General features: G+C 43.4%; 1 protein-coding gene across 3 annotated transcripts in view; it reads right to left on the bottom strand.

The window, feature by feature from the left end:
* The window catches only part of DPYS (dihydropyrimidinase), an 80,651-nt gene that overhangs the window by 4,697 nt on the left and 52,992 nt on the right, over positions 1-22,962 (bottom strand). For 2 of the 3 annotated variants that reach the window (XM_059165809.1, XM_059165808.1), the window contains exon 8: positions 6,647-6,854. The exons of the other annotated variant lie outside the window; for it this stretch is intronic. In XM_059165809.1, coding sequence (XP_059021792.1) covers positions 6,647-6,854 — 208 coding nt within the window. The remainder of the gene's footprint in view (positions 1-6,646; positions 6,855-22,962) is intronic. 3 annotated transcript variants of the gene reach the window in all.

The following is a 22,962-nucleotide window of genomic DNA, read 5'->3' as shown; positions in this document are numbered from 1 at the left end:
CCTGCGGGCAGGTCTCAGCTCACCTGGCTGTCTAGGACCCACTTTCTGGCTATGCTGTCACAGCACTCGGAGCCTGGCTGGCCACTCTGGGCACAGGAGCCACTATGTCCCTCTGGCCTGACCGGCCAGTCCGATCTGCCCATGGTCCCACTCTGCACCTGCCTCTGAGGCTCTGGGGAGGCAGGGCACTATTTCCCGCCAGAACCACTCCTGCCTGTACTCCTGCCTCAGGAACACACCCCTCACACACACTCTGGGGAGGCTTTGCTGCTCCACAGCCTTCCCCTTTGATAGACGACTGGACAGGAATCAAAGACAATTTAAGTTCAGGTCCCAACTCTCCTAGCACTTTTCACCTTTTAGTATCTTCTTATCCTTAGAGGTGCATTACATAAACTCTTCAATGCTGAACCCACACCTTGTTCGTCTTTGTACTGCCTCCTACCCCTGGCATTGCCCTCGACGTGTATTTCAGAACCTCAGTAGATGTTCACCGGGATAAAACGGAAGGCTGACGGTGCTCATTCTGCAAACTCTCAAGCTGTCGCTGTGTTATGCAGAAGCTGAGGGGCACCTCTGTTTTCTGAATAGGCCTGACCTACAACTCCTGTGACTTCTCTCCAGTGACCACGACAAGTCTCCCCCTGAAGTGTGAAGTGCCCAGTCCTGATACGGCCCCAGCATCTGGGGAGACCAGTATGTGGTGCTCTTGGGCTATCCCTAAGTGGTTGGGGCTGAAGTAAAGCAGGCTTCGTTCCCTAGGATCCCAAACGAGTACAGTGCTTCACGTGGACTCCAACTCAAGTGCCCCAGCTAAACCCATACCTAACTCTCAGAGAACATTTCTCAAAGAGCAGGACGACCAAGAAGCAGAGGGCTCTGGGCTGAACAAAGAGAGCAGGTCTCTTCTCGGCTTGCCTTCTCTTCTCCATGTTCTCCTGGTTTTCTTCCTACCTCACCGGGAAGCTTTCTCAGGCTCCTTTCCTGGCTCCTCTGCTCCTTGGCCTCTGGAGGCTGGCAGCCCCCGAGCTCCATCTCAAGCCCCCTTCCTTCTCTGCCTACAGTCTCCTAGGTAGCCCTAGACTTATGATTTCAAATTTACACGCCACAATTCTCAAATTTTAGGTCCAGCTCTGATCTCTTCCATTCTCTAGATTCCTTTATTCCAGTGGCTAACTGACCTCATCACATGGAGATATAGTAAGTGTCTCCAACAGACCTGGAACTTCAGCGCCACAAACTGGGAGACACGGAGAGTGGAATGCTGGGATGCTAGCTTTTCTGAGAACAGGAAGACCGACAGAGAAGAATCTGGGGCCGAAAAGGAAGTTCTGATGCCAACCCACCCTTGGAGGCTAAGAAATAAAATAGCAATAAAAACAGAACTTCCAGATTCCAAGCAGCGGACATTGGTCCAACACTACACAGTCCAAACGAGCAGCCAATGAAATCCATGCCTGTCTGGTGAGCTAAGAGGCAACCAACACACACGGAACCGAGCTCTTCAGGAACGGTGAACACCCCCCCACCCCAACCCTGCACATGAGTAAGCCCTAGGTTCAATGGAGGTGACCCATAACAGAGAAACCTCGCATTTCGGTAATAGTTTGCAATCCACCAAATGTTTCCATTTAACCTCCAACACATCTGCCGAGCTATTTCTCAAGGACCATGTGACAAAGCTGGGCCCTCTCATTTCAGGGATTGTTCTTTGGGTGAGTTTGCCGCTGCGAGGATAAGAGAACCCCATGTGCAGGAGGGGAGGCTGGTGGGGGGACATCCTGAGCACGGGGGCAGGTGGCCACGTGTGTGAGTGGGGATTAAATGTCGTGATCGGTATGCTGCAGCAGAAGAGGATGAAAAGATTCGCTCTGAAGGTCAGAAAATCAGGGTCTGACTTCTGATGCGGCCACTGAGTCACGACGTGACCTCCTTAAGCCTCGATTTCTTAATTTATGAGATTGGGAGCCACTCTTTGCTTCAGAAGGTTGTGGTAAGGATTAAGCTGGGCCAGGCACATGATTGGTTATCAATAAATATTTACTGCATGAATGCTGAGTGGCTAAAGCCCAAAGGGAGAGTACTTAGAGAGCCACTGTGTACAGTGGTATGCTGGGACACAGAGACCCCGTGTACAGTGGTATGCTGGGACACAGGGTCCCCGTGTACAGTGCTATGCTAGTGCACAAGTTCCCTGTGTACAGTGCTATGCCGGGACACTGGATCCTCGTGTACAGCGCTATGCTGGGACACCGGGTCCCCATGTACAGTGCTGTGCTGGTCAATGTTACCAAGCATCTCTGTCTTCCCTTTACTCACCACCCCAATAGCCCTGGTTTGTAGCACTTGCCTATTTCTGGGGTGTCCATACTCCCACCACAGTGGATTTCAAGCTACTCATGTGACCTCACAGAACGAGGAGTTGGGAGGAGGCACACACAGGTGTCTCTCGGGAGCCACAAGGAGCTGACTCCCCCAGAGGTCTCCCCATTTAGAATCATTAGCCACCAGTCTGAGGAAATCAGGATACATGGCAGTTACTGGCTTCTCTTAAATTATTTTCTCTGAGCTCCCACATTGAGAAAGACATTGACAAACGGTTACCTCAGAAGTGGAGAACACTCATTTCAAGGACCCGATCAGCCATCCCTCCCATTGTGTCTTATCTAAAAGGCAAATTATGCTTATTGTTGCAAAGCTTTAAAAGTTTAAAAGCTTTGGCAGCCACGCTCTGAAACCAGGCCCTGCTATTCCTGTTTCTCTATAAAATGCAATGTGACCCTGATGTCCCAGAATAGACTGGGTTGCTTAATACTGAAAAAGAGAGAAAAAGAGACGACTTAAAGAGCTGGTGAGAATTACAAGTCTAAACACAAAAATTCTAGAAAAAAAGGATCTATTTGAATCTCAAGAACTATATTTTGGGGGGTAAAGAATGAACAGTGTGTAAGTTGATTTTGTTTTTTCAAGATGCTCCTGAATATGTAAGTTGCTGTTACTTTTTTTTTCTTCCCCTTCCTTCATCTCCCCCACAACTCTCCCTTAAGTGCCTTTTTATAAAAGATTGAAATACATATTTTATTATGTTTATCAGATAGTTTGATGCCTCATCTTCTGATTTAAATTTTTTCCCTTAAGGGTCAGCTGCTTACATGTTAAAATAAATAAAATGACAATTCCCTAAAGCTGTCAAATTGGATAAAAAATGCTGTTTCCATCGAAATTCCCCACTATATCTAATAACAGTGATAGCTGCATGGTATGATGATGGTAAGTTTTATTAAGTAATAAAATTATGGGCAAGAATCAGGCTCACAGACAACTCCACTATGTGGGCAGAGTCAGGGGGCAATCTTCTGGGTAACTTGATTTAAATTTCTTTCGATGACCTCTGAAACTATAGTCTTTGCTCCTTCCATTTGCAGTATGTTTGTCAAATTCCTACTATGTACCAAGCACTGGGCATGAAAGTATGAGATGCTGTCCTCAAGACACCAACGCTCCAGCCAGATCAGCTGAGTTCTGGAGCAGGAGTTGTGTCTTTACCACCTGTTCTTTGGGAGTGCAGAACCTTAAGTGATTAATTTTCCTGGGCTGAATAACAAGTGAATGGGAGAAATGGTATGGGTTGTTTCTGCTTGCCTTCCAACACTTAGCCCCACTCCCACAATAACCCGAATGTTTTAAGTGAAAATCAAAGCAAGAGCTCTAATAACCTAATGTGAGTTTAAAATCTGAATGCCTAACAACTCCCTTTCTTAACCTTAGTGTGGTATTTTTCTTCTATTAAAATTATCTTTGCTTAATGGAGAGGAAAAAAAAATGTTTGAAATGGTTCCAGGCAACCTCCAAACCTCATTTTATCCATTTTATTTGATACTTTTCCCACACCAGTGGTTTGCAAAATAATGAATTTCCCTAAGCTTTGAATTTCACAATCATTTTCTTTTCCTTTCTTGCTTTATGGAGGTCCCATGATACGGTGAGAGTCAGAAACCATATTACAAATCCTGGCTCTAATGTTTACTTACAGCTTATCCCAGGGAAAGTTATTTAATCTTGCTGAGACTCGGCTTTTTAGTCTGTAAAATGAGGAAGATAATATCTACCATATGGCTTGTGATGCAGATTTAGTAAAATAATGAATAGGAACTGCCTGGTACAGTGTCTGGCAGATAGTAAATGCTCAGAACAACACATGACAGTAATGATAACAACTATCACTTACTGTTATTGCGAAAAACAATAATGCACCTGGATGCCTTAAAAGCTGCTCATGTCATAAGAAAATACTAAGAAACCAAAAAACCTCACAAAATTGATAGTAAACTCTTGAAAAGGACGTTGACATGAATTTTGCCAACAAAACATAAAATGATCATTTGGAAAGGAGAATTGATGGAGACAGTCATTTGGTGGGATCTCTGCTGCCTCAAACATTTTCTCTACAAGAGGAAGACTTCGGTAAGGTTAGCCATTGAAATACAGACTGTCAGGCATCCCGTTAGTCTAGCGCCCCTGCTGGTGAGCAACCGGAACTGACGCCAGGAGCGGCGCCTTCTTGAACCCACTTCAAGGGTCACTTAACCTATCACTCAGTTCTGTTGATTCTCCCTCCTGACGCACTCTTTCAGCTCATCCCTTATACTACTCCCGTGGTTTCAGGCATGAATTTGCTGCTAGCAATACCTCCAATCCAGATTAAATATTTTTTTGAGAGACTATTGTTTTTCACACTGCTGAATCATTGATCTCCCATGAACTCATTTAACTCAGTCTCTATGACCTACAATATCATTTACTGCTCATGTATACAGTTTTTGGAGCCAAATAACCAGAGTTTATGTTTTGGCCCTGCTATATACTAGCTGTGTGACCTGCGTCAGTGTCTTAATTTCTCGAAGCTTGTTTTCTAATGTTTAAAATGGGCAAAATAATACTTCTCTCCTTCACAGAGCTGTTACAGTGACAGCTCCCATGCCCTGATTTGCATCCAGTTAGCAGTCGGTAAATGTCAGTAGTGCTGTTATCTATCACATAAATGGTCAGAAACACATAGGATTCTTCTAGTCGCCATCTACCTGTCCCCTGTCAGTGTCAACATTTACAAATTAACCCTAGCAAAATGAACTGTAATCTTAAACATTTTGGCTGAAATATACTATATAAAATTACAGCACCCTGAGAATTTAAAACATTCTGGAGAGCTTGTCAACTTAATCAAAGCTTTAGAAGAGTTCAAAACAACAATTCATCACCAGGATGAATCTTGTATAACGGACTCCGAGAATCCACAAGTAAAAATTTCTCACAAGGGTTAAGAGCAAAAACCAGACAGACTACAAGATCCAAATGGGATGCATTGAAAAACAGCCAGAGGACTTTGGAAAAATAGAAGTATATTTTAAAATGGAAAGTAGAGAGAGAAGCCTTAGAACAAATCCAAGTGTTCTAAATTCTATTGCCTCTATGGTCCGATGAGGAACACAGTGAGTGAAGCCTGCCGAGTAAAAATCAGAAAGGCAGCTGTGGAAGGTCTCGGTCATCCAGTCCTGGCCTATTGTCCCCATGTGGGCTTAAGGGCACAGGCTGCCTCCGCCCACCCCAAATCCAGCAATCTAAATGGCTTTAATCTGAAACTTTCTGACAAGTCAGTATATTAGTAAGATGAATTTTTAAAATTCAGTGTAAAGTAAATAAAGTTGTGAAAGATCAAGATAGATTAAGAACAAGTATCTCTTTTATAATAACATTTATTACAAAGTCTTGGGGGAACTTTGTTATGGATTTAGTCATCAAAAGAGGAGAGCAAAAAGACAAAACTAACGTCTGACTCCTACTATGGCCCGTCTATTTAAAACTCTCATTTGAGTCTTAGAGTTTGTTAAGAAGATGAACCAGCTGAGCCCAAGGAGGAGAGATCTTGCTCTTGGCCACACAGCTAGGACATGGAAGGGCAAGGTAGGGTTCATATTTAGATCTACTTGAACCCCAAACTCCACCAATGTTCTCATGCCGTTAGAATGAACCTTCAGACATTCAAGGAGCCATTCATTGCTAAGCTCTGAGCTCTACCTCTCTTTCTGCACAGAGACCACACCTCCCACAGCTGTTCGCAGACAATGACAGCATGCCATGTAGCTGACCAACTGGAGACTTGGCTCAAGGGCTGCCCCAAGGCCCTGGTCAGTCTATCTTAGACTATACGGCAGACCAGGAGGCTTCCACTCCTTTCTCTTTCTCCTTCACCAGGGGAGACTTGACTTGCCATCTGAAGGCTCCCCCAGCCTTTTCGGGCTCCCTCCCATCTTTTCATACAGGGGTTTCCCCTAATGAAAACATAAATGTCTGCTTCCCAGAGGACACTGACTAACCCAATGGCCAAATGTTCCCAGGGACCCTGAACTTGCCTGGGGAAACCTGACTTGGTCATGAGGAAACCCTCAACAGACACACCAGTTACAAAGGAAAACACATCCATCCAATAACGACTCCTTCTTTGAAAACTGGTATTTTTCTGGAACCTCCCCTATCAATCCTTATAGCCCAAGAATGTGTTAAACCTAGCGTATGTGACAACATCCCCAACAGCCAGGAACAGGTGACAGTCCAGCCGCAGGTAACAGCCCACTTCTGCACAACTCACCTGGTCCCGCTGCTTGATCCGTTTGTAAACATACTCAGCAAATGGTTTTCGAGGAATAAACTTCCCATCTCCTGCCGAGACACTGAAAACTCCAGTTTCATATACCACTTTGCCTCTGGAAATAGTCACAAGGGGCACCCCGTGGCAAACCATGTCCTCGAAGATGTTGAAGTTAACAGCCTGATGGTGAGTTTTTGCCGAAATAGTCCTGTTTGTAAAAACGAAGACCCCCACCCCAGGTCATCAACCAGCTCATCTGACAAATAGAAGATATTAAAAGAACAACTTTAAAGAAGAAAATTTAGCAACTCTATTAAGCCATATTAAGCTTTATCATCTGAGCAAGGGACTTTAAGAATAGAACATAGCATTAACATTTCATTACAAAGTAATTACATTTTCTGAGAAAATAACCCAATAGATCACTTCTTATGATGATTAATGAGGATGAAGTGGGTGAAAGGAAGGTATTGCCTTTCACGTTTAGATTTTTAAATTAATTTTTACAACATGTATGAGTCTGATGAGCACACTGACCCGGTACTCAGCTCTACAGAATTTTTTTCTTTTTTTTTTTAGATGCGTGCCAGGCTTCTTCATTACCTCTGCCCAAATCCCAAATTCCTGTCCCTCCTTTCCCAGAGGGATTTCCTAATTGGTAGTTATCAAATTGAATTTGGTTGTTACCAAGGAAAATTGTCCCTTGAATTTCTTTCCCTTGTCTGCAGCAAAACTGAAAGTTTGAGAATCATAATATAACAAAATACTTAGAATACAATTCCTTAGCAGGCTCTAGGTCACCCATTTGCATCTTAATCATCCTTCTCAGCAGTTTATCTGCATATTAATCATCCTTCTCAGCAGTTTATCAATGCTTTCAATCTTACACAATATAATTGATGACTTCCAGGCTAGGTACTTGGAAATGTTGGATGTCTTCTTGCCCTAAATCTCATTTAATGGAAAGGGGCAGGGAGGGAGTGATTGGGCAGCAGTGGATGATAATATGGGCATAATCTGGTGTGGTTCCTATAAGCTCTCTCAGGAATGGTTTTGGTAAAAACCCCAAGGCTGAGTCTGAGTCAAAGGAAGAGCTCCCCCAAACTCCCTCCACCCTGACTTGGAAGGATGGAGCTGGGACAGAGGCAGAGATTTTGTGCGCTGCCATTCTAGAAATGAAGGAGACGATGCTGGCCTGGATCTTGAAGTCCTCCACCAAACTACCTACTTGGTTTCCAGTCCTCATTGGATTTCTGTCCAAACAGAATTCTTGATTTTGAATGCCTCCCATAACTCCCCCCACTTGAATTTGTTCCTCCCTTGAGTTCCCCAACTCAATAAATGATACCCCTCTCTACTTTTCCATGTCCCCATCAAGTTATCATCAAGACTGTTAGTTCTATCTCAAAAAATATAAAATTATTATTATAATGAATCCCATTCATTATATATAATTCATTATTATTATAATGAATGGGATTCATTATAATAATATAATATAAATTATAATAATATAATCCCATTTCTGTTGCTCTCCATCATTGTCCACGCCACCATCATCTGTCATCTGAGTGAGCCCAACACCTCTTATTGGCCTCTGTGTTTCCCTTCTTACCTTCCTACGCTTCTTACCACTGTCCACAAAGACCCCTACCTCAGGTCATCACCAGCTCAAATCTGACACATGTAATCAACTTAATGATACAAAGAAAAGTTGTAAAGGGGCACCTGAGTGGTACAGTGGGTTAAGTGTCAGACTCTTGGTTTGGGCTCAGGTCATGATCTCAGAATCATGAGATGGAGCCCTGCGTCAGGCTCCGTGCTCAAGAGTCTGCTTGAGACTCTCTCTCTCTCTCCCTCTGGACCCCTGTGCCACCTCGAATAAATAAATGAATCTAAAAAAAAAAAAAAAAAGCAAAAACTAAACAAAGAAAAGTTGAAAAGATCAAATGAATCAGAGGTAGATACAAATACAGCAACAATAATTCCAAAGACTAAGGAGGAGGGAAGGCTACCTACCGATCAAATAGTAAGTAATGTCACTAAAGTAGGAACATGAATAAAATATTTAAAGGAGTAGATACTTACTCCTAGTAAGTATTTACAAAGAGTAGAATGAGTTATGATGTGACAAGAGGTACCAATTTGGAGAAAATAAACTTAGGGAAAAATATAGAGGAGATTCAGACCCGCAGATTAAAGTGGCTTTCTATGACCACCCCAGTCTCTGATACTTCCGTAGTCTGGGCTGCTGCTTTCCTACCTATCACAATTACACTGACAGCAGAAACCCCTGGGCTCGTTTTGTAAACTGTGACATAAATATGACTGGGCCGATGCATCAGTAAGGCCTCAGATCAGTAAGGCCATCAGATAGAGAACGCAAAATGCATAAAAATTCGTGCCTAAGTGGTTACTAGATACAAGAGGCAATGAAGGGGAAACCCTGAATCATAAAATTCTATTTTTTCCTGATGGGAAGTTAAGAATTACTGATGCTCACCGTGCACAAAATCAGGACTTTTAAAAGTCTGTTCCGCTGAGGGACATCGCTCCAGAGGCTAAACCGGGGCGAAGCCCACGCGGGGTCAGCGTGGCCTCAGGTCCCGCAGGGTCACCGAAGGATCGGGGGTGTCTGAGTGTCGCAGAGCTTGCGGGTATTGGAACGGGAAAGCCGGCTACAGAGACAGAGCTGACCGTAAGCTCGCAGCTCCGTGTTACCTTGAACCGGTCGCAGGCTCGGTGAGCTCGGAGCGCGGCCGGAGGTCAGGCAGACGGGAGTAACTGGGCGCGGTTCTCTGAGGACGCACTGAGGAGTGGGGCCCTGGGCTCTCGGCTCCTCCGGGCCGGAGACCAGGAGGCCGCCATTTGTATTCCCGTCCTCCGGAACTCTACGGAAAGCGCTCAGGTAACAAAAGCTCCTGAAAGCAAACCCGAGCGGATTACTCACCCCGGCCCCGGGTAAGGGCGGTGTAATTCCGCCTGGGGCAAAGACACTTGAGAATCACTACACCAGGCCCCTCCCCCAGAAGATCAACAAGAAATCCAGCCGAGACCAAGTTCACCTACCAAGGAGTGCGGTTTCAATACCAAGGAGAGCAGCAGAATTCCAGAGGAGGAGAAAGCCAAACACGGAACTCATGGCTTTTTTCCTGTGATTTTTTTTAGTCTTGCAGTTAATTTAATTTTTTCTTTTTCATTTTTTTTTTTCTCGCCTTCGGGTAAAATTTTTTTTTAACTGTTACCTTTTTCTTTTTTAACGATTTTTTACTAGTTTATCTAACATATATATTTTTTCTTTTTTACATTTTTCTTAGGTGTTTTCTTTTTTTAAAAATTCTTTTCTTTTCTTTTCTTTTTTTTTTCTTTTCTTTTTGTTTTTTTTTTTTCTTTCTTCCTTTTTGAACCTCTTTTTATCCCCTTTCTCCCCACTCACGATTTTGGATCTCTTCTAATTTGGTTAAAGCATATTTTCCTGGGGTTGTTGCCACCCTTTTAGTATTTTACTTGCCCCTTCATTTACTCTTATCTGGACAAAATGACAAGACATAAAAATTCAACACAAAAAAAAGAACAAGAGGCAGTACCGAAGGCTAGGGACCTAATCAATACAGACATCGGTAATATGTCAGATCTAGAGTTCAGAATGACAATTCTCAAGGTTCTAGCCGGGCTCGAAAAAGGCATGGAAGATATTAGAGAAACCCTCTCGAGAGATATAAAAGCCCTTTCTGGAGAAATAAAAGAACTAAAATCTAACCAAGGTGAAATCAAAAAAGCTATTAATGAGGTGCAATCAAAAATGGAGGCTCTAACTGCTAGGATAAATGAGGCAGAAGAAAGAATTAGTGATATAGAAGACCAAATGACAGAGAATAAAGAAGCTGAGCAAAAGAGGGACAAACAGCTACTGGACCACGAGGGGAGAATTCGAGAGATAAGTGACACCATAAGATGAAACAACATTAGAATAATTGGGATTCCAGAAGAAGAAGAAAGTGAGAGGGGAGCAGAAGGTATACTGGAGAGAATTATTGGGGAGAATTTCCCCAATATGGCAAAGGGAACGAGCATCAAAATTCAGGAGGTTCAGAGAACGCCCCTCAAAATCAATAAGAATAGGCCCACACCCCGTCACCTAATAGTAAAATTTACAAGTCTCAATGACAAAGAGAAAATCCTGAAAGCAGCCCGGGAAAAGAAGTCTGTAACATACAATGGTAAAAATATTAGATTGGCAGCTGACTTATCCACAGAGACCTGGCAGGCCAGAAAGAGCTGGCATGATATTTTCAGAGCACTAAACGAGAAAAACATGCAGCCAAGAATACTATATCCAGCTAGGCTATCATTGAAAATAGAAGGAGAGATTAAAAGCTTCCAGGACAAACAACAACTGAAAGAATTTGCAAATACCAAACCAGCTCTACAGGAAATATTGAAAGGGGTCCTCTAAGCAAAGAGAGAGCCTACAAGTGGTAGATCAGAAAGGAACAGAGACCATATACAGTAACAGTCACCTTACAGGCAATACAATGGCACTAAATTCATATCTCTCAATACTTACCCTGAATGTGAATGGGCTAAATGCCCCTGTCAAAAGACACAGGGTATCAGAATGGATAAAAAAACAAAACCCATCTATATGTTGCCTCCAAGAAACACATTTTAAGCCCGAAGACACCTCCAGATTTAAAGTGAGGGGGTGGAAAAGAATTTACCATGCTAATGGACATCAGAAGAAAGCAGGAGTGGCAATCCTTATATCAGATCAATTAGATTTTAAGCCAAAGACTATAATAAGAGATGAGGAAGGACACTATATCATACTCAAAGGGTCTGTCCAACAAGAAGATTTAACAATTTTAAATATCTATGCCCCCAATGTGGGAGCAGCCAACTATATAAACCAATTAATAACAAAATCAAAGAAACACATCAACAATAATACAATAATAGTAGGGGACTTTAACACTCCCCTCACTGAAATGGACAGGTCATCCAAGCAAAAGATCAGCAAGGAAATAAAGGCCTTAAACGACACACTGGACCAGATGGACATCACAGATATATTCAGAACATTTCATCCCAAAGCAACAGAATACACATTCTTCTCTAGTGCACATGGAACATTCTCCAGAATAGATCACATCCTCGGTCCTAAATCAGGACTCAACCGGTATCAAAAGATTGGGATCATTCCCTGCATATTTTCAGACCACAATGCTCTAAAGCTAGAACTCAACCACAAAAGGAAGTTTGGAAAGAACCCAAATACATGGAGACTAAACAGTATCCTTCTAAAGAATGAATGGGTCAACCGGGAAATTAAAGAAGAGTTGAAAAAAATCATGGAAACAAATGATAATGAAAATACAACGGTTCAAAATCTGTGGGACACAACAAAGGCAGTCCTGAGAGGAAAATATATAGCGGTACAAGCCTTTCTCAAGAAACAAGAAAGGTCTCAGGTACACAACCTAACCCTACACCTAAAGGAGCTGGAGAAAGAACAAGAAAGAAACCCTAAGCCCAGCAGGAGAAGAGAAATCATAAAGATCAGAGCAGAAATCAATGAAATAGAAACCAAAAAAACAATAGAACAAATCAACGAAACTAGGAGCTGGTTCTTTGAAAGAATTAATAAAATTGATAAACCCCTGGCCCGACTTATCAAAAAGAAAAGAGAAAGGACCCAAATAAATAAAATCATGAATGAAAGAGGAGAGATCACAACTAACACCAAAGAAATACAAACTATTATAAGAACATACTATGAGCAACTCTACGGCAATAAATTTGACAATCTGGAAGAAATGGATGCATTCCTAGAAACATATAAACTACCACAACTGAACCAGGAAGAAATAGAAAGCCTGAACAGACCCATAACCAGTAAGGAGATTGAAACAGTCATTAAAAATCTCCAAACAAACAAAAGCCCAGGGCCAGACGGCTTCCCGGGGGAATTCTACCAAACATTTAAAGAAGAACTAATTCCTATTCTCCTGAAACTGTTCCAAAAAATAGAAATGGAAGGAAAACTTCCAAACTCATTTTATGAAGCCAGCATCACCTTGATCCCAAAACCAGACAAGGATCCCACCAAAAAAGAGAGCTATAGACCGATATCCTTGATGAACACAGATGCAAAAATACTCAACAAAATACTAGCCAATAGGATTCAACAGTACATTAAAAAGATTATTCACCACGACCAAGTGGGATTTATTCCAGGGCTGCAAGGTTGGTTCAACATTCGCAAATCAGTCAATGTGATACAACACATCAATAAAAGAAAGAACAAGAACCATATGATACTCTCAATAGATGCTGAAAAAGCATTTGACAAAGTACAACATCCCTTCCTGATCAAAACTCTTCAAAGTGTAGGGATAGAGGGCACATACCTCAATATCATCAAAGCCATCTATGAAAAACCCACCGCAAATATCATTCTCAATGGAGAAAAACTGAAAGCTTTTCCGCTAAGGTCAGGAACACGGCAGGGATGTCCATTATCACCACTGCTATTCAACATCGTACTAGAGGTCCTAGCCTCAGCAATCAGACAACAAAAGGAAATTAAAGGCATCCAAATCAGCAAAGAAGAAGTCAAATTATCACTCTTCGCAGATGATATGATACTATATGTGGAAAACCCAAAAGACTCCACTCCAAAACTGCTAGAACTTATACAGGAATTCAGTAAAGTGTCAGGATATAAAATCAATGCACAGAAATCAGTTGCATTTCTCTACACCAACAGCAAGACAGAAGAAAGAGATATTAAGGAGTCAATCCCATTTACAATTGCATCCAAAACCATAAGATACCTAGGAATAAACCTAACCAAAGAGACACAGAATCTATACTCAGAAAACTATAAAGTACTCATGAAAGAAATTGAGGAAGACACAAAGAAATGGAAAAATGTTCCATGCTCCTGGATTGGAAGAATAAATATTGTGAAAATGTCTATGCTACCTAAAGCAATCTACACATTTAATGCAATTCCTATCAAAGTACCATCCATCTTTTTCAAAGAAATGGAACAAATAATGCTAAAATTTATATGGAACCAGAAAAGACCTCGAATAGCCAAAGGGATATTGAAAAAGAAAGCCAACGTTGGTGGCATCACAATTCCGGACTTCAAGCTCTATTACAAAGCTGTCATCATCAAGACAGCATGGTACTGGCACAAAAACAGACACATAGATCAATGGAACAGAATAGAGAGCCCAGAAATAGACCCTCAAATCTATGGTCAACTAATCTTCGACAAAGCAGGAAAGAATGTCCAATGGAAAAAAGACAGCCTTTTCAATAAATGGTGCTGGGAAAATTGGACAGCCACATGCAGAAAAATGAAATTGGACCATTTCCTTACACCACACACAAAAATAGACTCAAAATGGATGAAGGACCTCAATGTACGAAAGGAATCCATCAAAATCCTTGAGGAGAACACGGGCAGCAACCTCTTCGACCTCTGCCACAGCAACATCTTCCTAGGAACAACGCAAAAGGCAAGGGAAGCAAGGGAAAAAATGAACTACTGGGATTTCATCAAGATCAAAAGCTTTTGCACAGCAAAGGAAACAGTTAACAAAATCAAAAGACAACTGACAGAATGGGAGAAGATATTTGCAAACGACATATCAGATAAAGGACTAGTGTCCAGAATCTATAAAGAACTTAGCAAACTCAACACCCAAAGAACAAATAATCCAATCAAGAAATGGGCAGAGGACATGAACAGACATTTCTGCAAAGAAGACATCCAGATGGCGAACAGACACATGAAAAAGTGCTCCATATCACTCGGCATCAGGGAAATACAAATCAAAACCACAATGAGATATCACCTCACACCAGTCAGAATGGCTAAAATCAACAAGTCAGGAAATGACAGATGCTGGCGAGGATGCGGAGAAAGGGGAACCCTCCTACACTGTTGGTGGGAATGCAAGCTGGTGCAGCCACTCTGGAAAACAGCATGGAGGTTCCTCAAAATGTTGAAAATAGAACTGCCCTATGACCCAGCAATTGCACTATTGGGTATTTACCCTAAAGATACAAATGTAGTGATCCAAAGGGGCACATGCACCCGAATGTTTATAGCAGCAATGTCCACAATAGCCAAACTATGGAAAGAACCTAGATGTCCATCAACAGATGAATGGATCAAGAAGATGTGGTATATATACACAATGGAATACTATGCAGCCATCAAAAGAAATGAAATCTTGCCATTTGCGACAACATGGATGGAACTAGAGCGTATCATGCTTAGCGAAATAAGTCAAGCAGAGAAAGACAACTATCATATGATCTCCCTGATATGAGGAAGTGGTGATGCAACATGGAGGCTTAAGTGGGTAGAAGAAGAATAAAGGAAACAAGATGGGATTGGGAGGGAGACAAACCATAAGTGACTCTTAATCTCACAAAACAAACTGAGGGTTGCCGGGGGGAGGGGGTTTGGGAGAAGGGGTTGGGATTATGGACATTGGGGAGGGCATGTGATTTGGTGAGTGCTGTGAAGTGTGTAAACCTGGTGATTCACAGACCTGTACCCCTGGGGATAAAAATATATGTTTATAAAAAATAAAAAAATTATAAAAAAAAAAAAAGAAAAAAAAAAAAAAGAATTACTGATGCTCTTAGGGAAATGGTCTAACAGAAGAATTAAGTTCTATACACCAAGACCATCACCATGATATTGTTTAAGTTACTGTTCAACGGGATATTGGGCATCTGTGAAAGACTAGAATTCCTGAATATGCTGGGGAAGCAAAGAAAATGAAAATTGGATAATAATACATGGAAAAACATTACATATAAATTTGTGTATTATATCTACAGGGAAAATACATATGCGGGCTGACAAAAATAAACTGAAGGATACACAGCGAAGTTGTTGTGGGCTAGGAATAAACCGATATGCAAAAAGACCCAAATAAGAAAGCTAAAGATCTCTGACAGCAAAATGTCAAATCAGATTTCTCTGCCTCAGCCAAATAGAGGTCATGACCTTGACTTTTTCCCCTGCCTTCGGGTTGCAGGAGAGAGAAGACAATTAGGCAACATCTAAGTGACTCTTTATAATAAGGCATTATGTAAATGAGGTCCAATTAGCACAAAATGTAAATTCCCAGCAGTATCAGCAGCAGCAAAAAGAACAGGCGTGCACTTTCCCGTGGGGAGGTGCAGACACGGCGCCCCTCCCACCCTTGCCTTCTAGCCCAAGCTGCAATCCTCCAGTTCTGTAGAAGCTTCCCCACTTCCGGATCTTGGAACTTTCACACTTCTGGATCTTGGTGCATGCCGTTTTCTTCACTCCAGATCCCTCCTCACTGCTCACATCCACCTTCCCTAAGCCCCATTCAAGAGTCCTGGGGCCTCCTATATGACCTCTCAATAAAGCTGGGGGAAAAAGAGAATCCTGGCGCTGAGAAGCTGACCCCGATGGCCCTCTTTCTTCTGTGGTTTAGACCATCTGAATGCTAAGTCAGCTAACGATCTCCTGATAAGTCCCTCTTTTCCTACTGGGTGCACACATTAAGACTGAGATCATGTTGTTTCATCCCCGGCACACAGTAGGTGCTTAATAAATATGTAGGAAATGAACAAAGAGAATTGCATGATTTTCCTTCTGTATGTTTTATTTCCTGCCTCCCCTGTCCTCTAGGACGTGACTGTGTTTTGGAAATAGAGCACTAAATTAAAGGAGAGGTAAACATCTAATCCCAGAGTTCTGTCACATACCTAACACTTCTGGAGAGCTGTACAAGCTCATTACTAATACAGACATACAGAAATAAGTAAAGGAAATTGTTATAATTACCATTATTCATTGCATCTTATAAGTTATAGGAAATGCTTGTTCATCAATGCCTAGCGATAGTTAGCAATGCCAATTTGATTAACACTAACGAATACGTAGGTAAGTATTATCACCCGTGTCCCCGCTGATGCTGCTGAAATAGAGCTGTGGAGAGCTCTGTGTGTGCCCAAGGATCACACAGTCTGATAATGAACGAACCTCTGAGAGGTCAGAGTAACTTTCCCTTGAGAACCCTGGTATATTTGTAACCCTGCCATAAGAAGATAGAAAAATAATTGTGGTACATTTCGATATGTAATTGTTTTAAAGAAACACAGAATGCAATATCATCACGAGATTCCTAAAATTGCTATAAAATGTATTTCAAATCTATTCATTACTAGTGCCATGTGGGGTATATGGTCCATTAATGGAATGAGCACAAGTTCAAGGTCACACAATTGCCTTTGTACAGATACCTGTTGTTCCTTTGAACACGCAGCCGTGAAGGCAGAGGCCTTCTGTTAAGGCAAGAGCCAAGACCATGCTTTCTACCCTCCTCTGCAGCTGGCCCAGGAATGGGAGCTGGTCTCCTCCATGGTCATTGTGCACAGGGATTGCACTGTGTCTCCCCGCTGCCCTGTGCTAGGCTGAAGGCATTGGTTCCAGATGTATAGCCGCTCAGCCTGGTCCTCTGCTCCTTCTGGAGATTCTCTGAGCCTCTCAGTGTCCTTTAACATGTTCCCCTTTTATTTAACTACTCTTGGTTGCAGCTGAGACCCCCTACCTGATACATCTTTTTCTTTCAATATTTGCAGTGTGTCTCTGGGACATTTAGAAAAACCTTTTGTGATCATCTCAAAAGTCTAAAATTGAGGCCTTTCTTGAGCATGAAGCCTAAGGCCAACAGCCCCTCAGGCCTGTGCCAGTACCAGTGTCAGGTCCTAAGCAGAAGGAAGGGTTAAGCACTGTCTCTTCGGTCCCTGGCTTAGGCCACTGTTCAAGCAGGACATAGGACTGGACCCATCCTTCTCAGAACTTCATGGAAAAATAATGAAACATCCTCCAGGTTTTCCTAAGTTACTCAAAGGGGCTCCCTCGGATGCAGCCCAGGCCCAGGTATGAAAGACAAAGTCAGACTCACATAACAGCCCCCTGCAGAACCGGTGAACGCCACGTCCCCTGGTGAGCTGCTGGTGCCCTTGAACACGGAGAGGCCATGTTGGAAGAAAGCAAGAACGCTCGTACATAGACTCTGACTAAAAGAAAGATGGAGTCAACACCCTCACACGTGATCACTATAAGGTTCAGCAACCCCCTGAGATACATGGGAGCAGGGGTCATGGACACCTGCAGTGCCATCTTGGTTCTGAGATGAGCCACACACACAGTTTCTGAGAAATGCAGCTCAGCAAGCACCGGAGTTTTGTCCCTTGGCTTTCATTCGCCCTTCCTCTGGTGTCAGCAACCCCCATTTTTCTTGAAGACCTTTCTCTCCCCCATTGGAGAGAATTTGGTAAGACAGTTAGGCATGGTGCCCTTTCTTACCTAGCCAAGGGCTGAGCAATTGCCTTTTGTTCCCCAGCAATGTGAATCTTTGGCAGAGTTGGGTGGGGGGAGTGATTGACAGGTGTATTCCTGAGTGCAAACCAGCTCCTGCTCCAAGCTACCCCGGGCTCTGCCCTTCCCAAGCCTGCCGCACTGGCTGCCCCTTTGATTGGTGAGCTCCCCAAGGCCATACCACAGGGTGAGCTTTTGCTTAAGGGCGAGCAAGCTGGTTGCTCTGGTTTGGAGCCCAAGACCCTGACTGATAAACACTTTGTCCCTTAGAGAGTAATTCCTCTAATGAAGAGCCCATGGATAGTAACTCTGAGGCAAAGTTCTAGGTCAAAAGGGACCTAGAAACTATGTTCGATCAAATGTGTCTGCAGAACAGATGCAAAGGGGTGGGGGGTGGGGCGGCGATGCCCTGATTCCAGCTGTAAGCCAGACCCAAGAGCTGCGAGATTTGTCACCGAATCTTTTTCAAATTTAACAGTATGCTAGCTAGCTCAGGAGATTAGCATTTTGAGAGAGCCCTTGTCTCTAATGACAAATGACGGTTTGGATGGCTTGGGTGGCAAAGCTGTTGGCCTGATTGGGGGAGGGGGTGCAGAGGCAGGAGAGGGGTGGTGACAAGGAAGGGCAGGAATAATGAAAGCCTTCCCAGGGGCTAAGGGAGGCTGGTGTTCGTGGACTGCCTCTTCATTAGCAGATCTGCAGGAAGGGGTTCTCAGTGGTCAGTCTGCCCCAGGGGAAAGCTGCTCTTTGTCAAGCTTGCTTTGAACCTGTATCAAAGGGCTCATCTCCCTGCAGCCAGGGCGTCAAGGTTGTCTTCCTGAGTCCCAGTTACACAAATCTCTAAGGCTCAAGCTGACAGGGCAGCAGGAACCCTGAAGATAATATTAAGCTCGTTTCCAAGTCAGTCAATGACTTTGATAGCACTCACATCACAGCTGCAGAGAAACATTCTGTCCCTTTGCAAATAGCTTTCTATCAAAGAGTGGTGCTCTCTTCTGGATGAGAAAGTCACCAAAGCGAAGCCTGCAGGAGACCGCCACACCGCCTCCAAGCATTCGGGGAGAACCCCAGTGGGTAGCAAGAGGATTTCTGAGAGCCACGTGCGTCTTCTCGGCCCCAGAGAAACGGCTTGTTATGGGATTTAGTTCTATTTTCTCCAGCTCGGCCACTTTGTCCATGGCACGGGTCGATTCTGAATCGGGTTGCCAGGAGAACCCAAAAACGTTTTTAAAAATCATGTCAGGTCTGTTAGTGGCTTCTTTAAAACTCGACCTCATCTCTCTGAATGGGGTTATAGGATATCTTATCTACTCATAGGAAAAAATATTAATCATCATTCTGTGGAGTAGGGGCCGTCCTTATTCCCATGCAATAAATGAGGATGAGATGGGACACAAAGAGGTTTATAACTCACCCTACATAGCACAGTTCCTGTAGGTCAGGGGAGATCAGAGGCTGGGGTCTGAACCCCTGGACAAGGCTGCCCTTGAATGCTCCGTGGGAAGCCACCTAGACAGCATTCAGTCCACGAAAGCATTCTTTATCAACCAGAAAACAAATGGGAAGCAGCCGATTCCATGCTTCTTGATGTTTCTGAGTTTGTTTTCTATTTAGCAGCAAGGGATTTAGTGTGCTATTACAAATTTCCTAAACCGAAATTGACCAGTCATTCTCAATGTGATCACGATGGAAGGTACTTCTTTTCAAACATGTGTTCCAACTGTCTATTTCAAACTACCTCTTCTGTCAATTTCTGGGAGCTGACAAGTCCTGTAAATGGGGGGCACAGCAGCCACATCTCTGGAAATGCTAAGCGGTGCTACTTCAAGTACATTGTCATTATTAAGCAAAATTGCTGCTCACTGCACCCATCAATCTTCTACCCTCTCTTCAGACTTTTCAACCTGCCTCCCACAGAAGAGAAAATGGGAATTGCTTCAGCCATGTTATTAAATCTAAATTGGACAATAACTTGGAACTCTATTGGTGCTCAGTGCATGATGAGATATTTAATGCAGGTTCATAAAAATGCTCCCCAACATTGACTTAAAGGATCAAGTATAGCCCTCCTATTTTGTCCTTGAAGTTATATCATTAGGTCACGATTGGTGGTGTCGATCATGGTCAGAGAAAATGAGTATAACGACTTGACCTTGGAAGCAAGTATCACTCCTTCACCTCCCACGCCTAACACAAGCCTGAGAAATAGAAGGCATTATATATACATATTTGCTTCTCTGAAAATAACTTATTAGTAAATGTCTGCGTTATTACTTAACATAAATATTTCATGTTCCTATACTAATTTTCAGAAAGTGGGGAACTAAAAATAATTTAGTGTCTTAAAGGAACAGGAACTGAATGTGAATCAGCAAAAGCTAGCATGATTCTAGGATGTATGTCTTAGGAATACTGAACAGGGGCGTGTGTGTAGGTGAGGTACGATTATTAGCTTGTACCAGGCGAGGCTGTTGGCCTAACATATTGGTCAGAGTTAAAAATAACTTTCTGGGGCGGTGTGTGGACTTTGTGTTGTAATGACATTTCCCCATGCTGGGAAGTTGCCTTGCCCTTGACTGATGACATTGTTTGACAGACTATGTAGGGGCACAGCTGCAGCAGAAACAAGATGTCGGTTCTCTATGCAGAAACACACAGGCTAAGAGTCACACAGTATCTTTCCTGAAAAGTGAGAGTGGGCCAGGTCCTTCGGATGGTCACCTGTGATGTTATATTTTAGGGAGAGAAAGGAATGCCTGGAATATAAAGGGAAGACAGTTGAGTTCTTTAAAGGGATAGAAAAGTGAAAGCTGGGCACCAGAAATGAATGTCTGGGGGACTTCTATACTTACTCTTTTTTTTTTTTTTTTAAGGAAGATGACCTATTTTCCCTCCATCCCTACTGAGGAGAATAAAAAGAGGTAGTAAGCATAAATACTGGCAGATGAAATGTAGTTTGACACTGGAAAATCACTGCTTGACAGCTGAGAGGGGTGCCAGTGGAGGGGAGAGGCAAAGGCTGTGGCCAGGTGAGAGAAAGCACTGGGAAGGCGGGCTGCTGGGGAACCTGGGCGACGCCCTCGACGCTGGGTCATAGCGCGCCGGCGAGAGTCTGAAAGAATTCCTCTTCTTCCACCTGAGGAAGGGAGGCCTGGCCTCCAGAATTCCTGGGAAGGTGATGAGGCAAGCATAATGTTGCAAGATTCTGTTCCCGAGTCATCTCAATGAGGGGCTCTGAGAAATTCCAAAATCATCAGAAACCTCTTCTCATAATCATAACAAATACGTATGGCTTTTTACTCTGTGATAGTGAAAGGCATGGACAGCACTACCTCCTTCAACCCTCATAGGAAGCCTGGAATATTGCTGTATTATTATTATTATTATCCCTATTTTATGGATGAGAAAACTGAGGTTCAAAGAGTTTAAATTGCCTAGGACACAGATTGCTTGTGGCACAGTCAGAACTTGAACTCAGGTCTGTGAGTTCAAAGACTTCCCTTTAATGATGAAAAGCAGCTCATTTTAATCACAATGCTGGGTCAACAAGCTCTTTCTGAGAGGATCAGTAGATAGCTATGCAAAGAACAGGGACCAGCGACCAGCACTGTGCTCCTCTTTTTCTGCTGTGGCTAGGGAGTTTTGCTGAATCCTGAGGGTTCAAGGTTCATCACTCACCTACCTTTGAACTGATCAAGCCACCTGTGATCCAACTGTCTGCCTGGAATTTTTTTAGAGCGTTCTAGACTTGAATGGTATTCAGTTGTGAATAACAAAGTAATCCTTTCCATCATTTCTTGATTCACTGCCTAAAGACTGTGCTGTGAACAAACAGGACGGAGAGCCAAGGAAGTACCAAAGGCTTCCTCAGTGCCCGTGCATGAACTGGAGGTCCAGAATGTCCGTCAGCATTCAGTGAGAGGAGTCTTAATCTGCAAAACTTTAAATCATGGGTTGGAAAACTATATAGCTGGCAGGTCAAATCAGATCTGCAGCCTGTTTTTATAAATAAAGTTTTACTGGAACACAGCCTTGCTTGTTCCTTTGTATATTCTCTATGGCTGCTTTTGACAGCGATCACAAGAGAGAGAGGAAGGGAAGCAGGCTTCCCGCTGAACAGACTGCCCGATGCGGGGCTCCATTCCAGGATGCAGGGCTCAATCCCAGGACTCTGGGATCATGACATGAGCCGAAGGCAGAGGCTTTAACGCACTGAGCCACCCAGACGCCCATAGGAGCCACCCAGACGCCCCTCTATGGCTGCTTTTGTACGACAATGGCAGAGTTGAATAGTAGCAACGGAGACCTTCAGGCCCATAAAGCCTAAAATACTCTCTTCTCCTTTACAGAAGGAGTTTGGGGACTCCTGCTCTAAATGCCTCCCGTGACAACAAAACAACAACAACAACAACAACAAAACCCCCAAAACAAAACCCCAGCCCCTTGAGAGATTTGGAAGACATATACCCTTGACTGGGGGGGGGGGTGCTGGGGGTTGGGGAGATGGGAACAGCTGCAAAAAGAGAAGAACAAAAGGCCAGAAACGCAAGAGAGGGAGAGAGACAGAAGGAGGAGAAAAACAAAAATAAAGAAATAATAAAAAGAGTGCAAAGAAGGCAAGAAAGATGACCAAAAGGTTGCGGGGCACAGGGACCGCGCTGCCCATCCCAGCGAGTTCCAGATTTCCTCACTGCCCACTAAGCAGCATCTGCCATATTCGAGGTACTTCCGTGAGCATGGCCTCACTTAACCTCCCAACAGGCCATACAATGATTTCTGTTGACCGGATGAGGAAGTGGAGACTGAGAAAGCAGTGACATGACTGAGAAGGGGTGAGGCCAGAAATAAGACACAAGCAGGCTGAACCCCCCCTCCACCCTCTCCCCACCACACCCCAGGCCAGCAGTGACCACCCCCACCCCCC

Source organism: Mustela lutreola, chromosome 3, assembly GCF_030435805.1.
Source record: "Mustela lutreola isolate mMusLut2 chromosome 3, mMusLut2.pri, whole genome shotgun sequence".
In the NCBI taxonomy this organism is placed as follows: Eukaryota; Metazoa; Chordata; class Mammalia; order Carnivora; family Mustelidae; genus Mustela; species Mustela lutreola.
Note: the sequence above shows the minus strand (reverse complement) of the source record. Positions and strands in the feature narration are given on the sequence as shown.